The following is a 4,866-nucleotide window of genomic DNA, read 5'->3' as shown; positions in this document are numbered from 1 at the left end:
ATTTTTTGTGTGAGTTAAACCAAAGAAGATAACTGTTATTTCTCTTGAAATAATATGAACAAAATTTCAACATTATTTTATTGTTTTATATATGTAAAGATTAAAAAGTAAAATATCAATTTAATCTGTCAAAAAAATAAGTGCAATTTTTCAAACGTAAGAGATGAATCTATATTAAATAGAAACCTCAAGAGTGTCAGTGTAATTTTAAAAAAAAAAATTCTTATAATTTTACTCAAAATTGCTTTAACCTGATGAACAAATAATGCTCGTCAATATCAACGACATCGTTTAGATGCGTTTTGTTGGGGCGTTTTAGAGTTTGGACTCGTCTGCAAAAACCAGAGTAAAGCCATGAAAGGGCAAGAAGATAAGGAGAGAGCTCTTACGAAGGTTTTTCTAACAACGCTGTTGGCAATGATGGCCGAGACAATGACGTTTCCTATAGACATAACAAAGACGAGCCTCCAGCTTCACGGCGAGTCTCTCTCCTCATCTCGTTCCGTCTCCGCCTTGGGCGTCGCCAGCGAGATTCTCCGGCGTGAAGGCCTTGTGGGGCTGTACAAGGGCTTGTCTCCGGTAATCGTTCGACACATGTTCTATACCCCCATTCGAATCGCCTGTTACGAGCACTTGTGCAACACTTTCATCGTCTCCACTGACCCTTCACTTTCTCTCTCTACCAAGGCTTTAATCGACAGCTTCTCCGGTGTCATTGCTCAGGTGCTTGATGTTGGTGAAAATACCAAAAAAATTATATTTTATTGATAAATAATGTAAATAAAATGAGATACAAAAAATCAGATTGAGGCACGTATATCTCGTTTTCTTTAAGGAAATCAAACCCGCGGTAGGAAGAACCCAAACAGCAATGAGCAGTCACAAAACTATGACTGGTCCCCTCCAAGATACAACCGCCTGACCACTTGTCGTATGGTGGACAAGATGGTGAACAAGGTTCTAAATATCGGCCGGTACGTGCCGTACCGGCTGGTTCGTACCGGAATATTGGAGTGCCGAGTCGGATACTCACCGGTATATCGGTAAGAATGAGTTTCGTGTCAGTAGCGGCCGATTCCAGATACGTATCGGCCTGAATCCGATACGTTAGCGATATAGTTCCGATACAGTCTGGTACGACTGAAAATGGAGCAAAGCACCTGCAAAAATAATTGAGCAAAGCAAAGCACATGGAAAAGCAAAAAATAATTTAGCAAAGCACCTGCAAAAGAAAAAATAATCGACCAAAGTACCTGTAAAAACAAAAGCGAAAGTAGAAAAGGAAGGAAATAGACTCACAGACTCAAACCTTTCACTTCAAATTTTTTGTCTTCTTCAAGCAATACACACAGACTCACGGACCACCATAAATGTGTAGAAAAACCCTCAATCGGGCCAAACCCAAATCCTCAATCAAACCCAAATCTATCTCCTAGGGGCATCGATCTTGTAAAGTGTTGCAGGGAGAAGCATTGAATCGAACCCAAACCCATCCCCATCACCGATTTCAAGCTTCTTCGTTGAAGGTTTGTTCTCTCATGCTCTTTTTGTATTTGTCATGCTCTGTTTTTTCTTTCGGCTGAATAGGTCATGCTTTTGCTTGTTAAGTTGTGTTCGGTTTATAATTTTTTTTTTCTTTTTTCTGTTTGTTCTGTGGTTATTTTTTATTTATATTATGGTATGGGATGGGAATGAGATATATTTTAATATATATTTATGATTCTTCAAATATTTATATATATATATATTAGGAGCATTTATATATATTGAAGCAAAGCTCTGCAGATCCCCATCAACCTTTATATTTTCTATCCCACTTTGTTTTTCTATTTCAGTCTCCCATGTGTTGATTAGTTTCTTTGCAGAGTCCAACATTATGTGCACCAAATTCTGAATCATATTTTTCCCATTTAATCATTTTGTTTGAAAAATTATCTAACGTTATGACGAGAGGTGGAGGTTAGTATTGTATTAGTACCTTAACTTTATCGGCATAGAACTCAGGAGCAGTTGTTTTTAAATGCACAATATATAAGTTCAGAAGCTCAATATATTTTAAATGCACATAATTTCTTATAAATATTATTTTTATTTTATTTTTCTTAGCAATGTACCTGTAGAGTATGTTTCATATTTATTTTACTTCTTCATTCCTTTAAGTTGATTTATTAGACTCATTGTTCATGGACCTATTAAAACCAATAAATTAAGTGGTAAGTAGCAGTGTATAATTAGGCTCATGTATCGAATCTGCTTGACTGACTTTCACTACAGTTTTCAAAACTTTTGTCTGTCAACAGCTTGATTGTTCAATTTTTTTTTTTAAAGAGGTTCAATATTTTAGATTTTTTATTTTTATTTAAAGAGGTTTAATCTGTCGAATTTTTTATTTCAAATTTTTTTTATTATTTCAGATTTTATTTTAGATTTTTTAATTTGTCAAATTTTTTTATTTCAGATTATTTTTATATCAGATTCTTTTTAAAGAGGTTTCATCTGTCAGATTTTTTTAAAGAGGTTTAATTGTTAAGTAAAGAGGTTTAATATTTTAGATTTTTTATTTTTATTTCAAATGCAGTATTATTAGTAACTAAATTAGAATTACATTATTTGTTAATTAAAAACTGTTATTGTAGATAATTGAAAGTTATAATAGCGCACGGAGGTGGTTCTAGTGGAAAACCTCCAAGTGATGATATTGGTTGGAAATTTGGAATTCCATTAGAAAATAATAGGCATAAAATTAGGTGTAAATTTTGTGGAAAAAAGCTATATGGTGGTATAGCTAGGTTGAAGCAACATTTGGCCCATATGAAAGGTCAAGTCGCCCCTTGTGCTAATGTCAGTGGTGAAGTTCGTACACTAATGATGGATCATTTGAATAATTATAAGGGCAAAAAGCTTGACAAAAGGAAGATGAATGAGGAATTGACAGAACAAATTAGAGCCAGTCAGTGTGATGATGATGAAAATGATGAGGAGGACTTAGAAATGGTTATGGCCTGACAAAATAGGGCTAGTGATATTGAGGTTGCACCTCCTCCTGGTTTTGCTCGGCGAAGTCATAGTGTTCATGAGGCTAGTACAGGTAGGAAATGGATTGATACATCCTCTCCAAAAGTTCAATTATTAGACATAGATGTGGATCTTCATAGGACCAAAGGCAACAAACAATCCAAACTCTCCTCTAGATTCCTGAAAGAAGCAAAGAAAAAATTAAGAAGAGCAGTTAGCCAGTTTGTATTGTTCAATCCAGTGCCTACTAATGTTGTTAATTATAAATGGCTAGAACCAATGTTGGATACTGCAAGAGAGGTTGGAAAAGGAACAAAGCTACCTACTTCTTATGAAGTAAGCCTCTAACTTAAAGTTTGAAAAAACTCTATCTATGTTTAAAAATAAATAAATTATTAAGATGCTTGTTAATAGTTTTTGTTTGTTATTTATTATTAAACAGGTAACTGAAGTGTATTTACCAATGGAGTATGAAGTTTTACAAAATTGGATAAAATCTCATAAATCTAGTTGGGCTGAGAGAGGTGTTACAATTATGTGTGATGGATGGTCTGGGCCCACAAGAAAGCACATTATTAATTTTCTTGTGTATAGCGATCGTGGAACAATTTTTCAGAAGTCTATGGATGTAACTGATGTACCTAGTAGGATAGCTGATTATTACTTGGTCCTCATGGACAAGGTAGTGGATGAAATTGGAGAAGAATATGTTGTGCAAATCTTAACTGATAACGAAGCTGTGATAAAGGCTGCTGGTTACAAACTCATGCAAAAAATGGAGAATCTGTATTGGACAGGATGTGGAGCTCATTGTGTTGATCTTATGTTAAAGGATATTGGGAAGAAAAAAAGTGTAACAAAAGTGTTGGATTGTGCAAAAGTAATCACACACTTTATTTACAACTCCAATTGGGTCGTTGATTTCATGAAGAGATTCACAGGAGATAGAGAGTTGTTACGTCCTGTCATCACACGCTTTGCCACCAATTTCATTACTTTGGAAAGAATTGTTAAACATAAGACTGCTTTTACAGGATATGTTTCATTCTCAAGAGTGGAAACACAACAAATGGTTCAAAAAGGATGATGCAAAAGAAGCGAAAAAAAAATATACAAAGTAAAGATTTTTGGACCAAGGCGGCAGATGTATTAAAAGTTCAAGAACCACTTCTAAAGGTGCTTAGACTTGCAGATGGGGATAAAAATCCCACAATGGGCTTTATATATGAAGCCATGGATAGAGCAAAGTTGGCCATCAAACAAAATTGTCACTATTATGTAGATTATTGGAAGATTATTGATAAGCGATGGGCTTTCCAACTACACACGAACTTACATGCTGCTGGTAAATAATTTTTAATTTATTTAAATTATCAATTATGTGTTCCTTGTCTCACTTTTATTATTATTTTATATTTCAATGTACGTTATTTTTTAAATCCCATATTCCAATATTGGGAGCACATTTCTAATCATCGAGAAGTGATGAGTGGAGTTAGAAATGTGATTTCAAGACTTCTACCATATTTAAACGAGCAAATACAAGCGATAAACCAAGTTAGTCATTATTTAATATTAGTTAAATTGATAACTTATTATTTGACTTGTGAATTGTGTTTGTAAAACTACTTATTGCCTTTTGTTCATTGCAGATCTCTTTATTTTGTAATAAAGAAGATTCTTTTGGTGCTGTGTTAGCACAAAGAGCAGTGAAAGCAACAAATCCTGGTAATTATTATATACTCAATCAACTATTAACTATTTTAATTACATATTATTGTTACATTGTCCACACTTCTATATCAAATTATAACATAATCACTAATAGTTGATTGATTTGTATTTAGCTGA

At 33.9% G+C, this 4,866-nt stretch overlaps 1 protein-coding gene and 1 pseudogene across 1 annotated transcript; both read left to right on the top strand.

Moving 5' to 3' along the window:
• The first annotated feature begins 354 nt into the window (after nt 1–354).
• On the top strand, nt 355–1,894 carry LOC114260118 (mitochondrial uncoupling protein 3 pseudogene; annotated as a pseudogene).
• A 1,400-nt stretch (nt 1,895–3,294) lies between these two features.
• LOC145802487 (uncharacterized) lies at nt 3,295–4,102 on the top strand. Its single transcript, XM_082895212.1, has 2 exons — nt 3,295–3,351; nt 3,458–4,102. Exons 1-2 carry the CDS (start codon nt 3,295–3,297, stop codon nt 4,100–4,102), a joined length of 702 nt encoding a protein of 233 aa, XP_082751338.1.
• Nucleotides 4,103–4,866: the final 764 nt, after the last annotated feature.

This window comes from Camellia sinensis, chromosome 11, assembly GCF_055761805.1.
Source record: "Camellia sinensis isolate YWXY chromosome 11, ASM5576180v1, whole genome shotgun sequence".
NCBI lineage: Eukaryota > Viridiplantae > Streptophyta > Magnoliopsida > Ericales > Theaceae > Camellia > Camellia sinensis.
Note: the sequence above shows the minus strand (reverse complement) of the source record. Positions and strands in the feature narration are given on the sequence as shown.

Bases quoted from the DNA above. Each gene is read 5' to 3' on its own strand.
- LOC145802487 (XM_082895212.1), top strand. From the start codon at position 3,295: ATGTTGGATACTGCAAGAGAGGTTGGAAAAGGAACAAAGCTACCTACT. The intron at 3,352-3,457 runs GTAAGCCTCTAA...ATTATTAAACAG, and splicing joins AGCTACCTACTTCTTATGAA to GTAACTGAAGTGTATTTACC.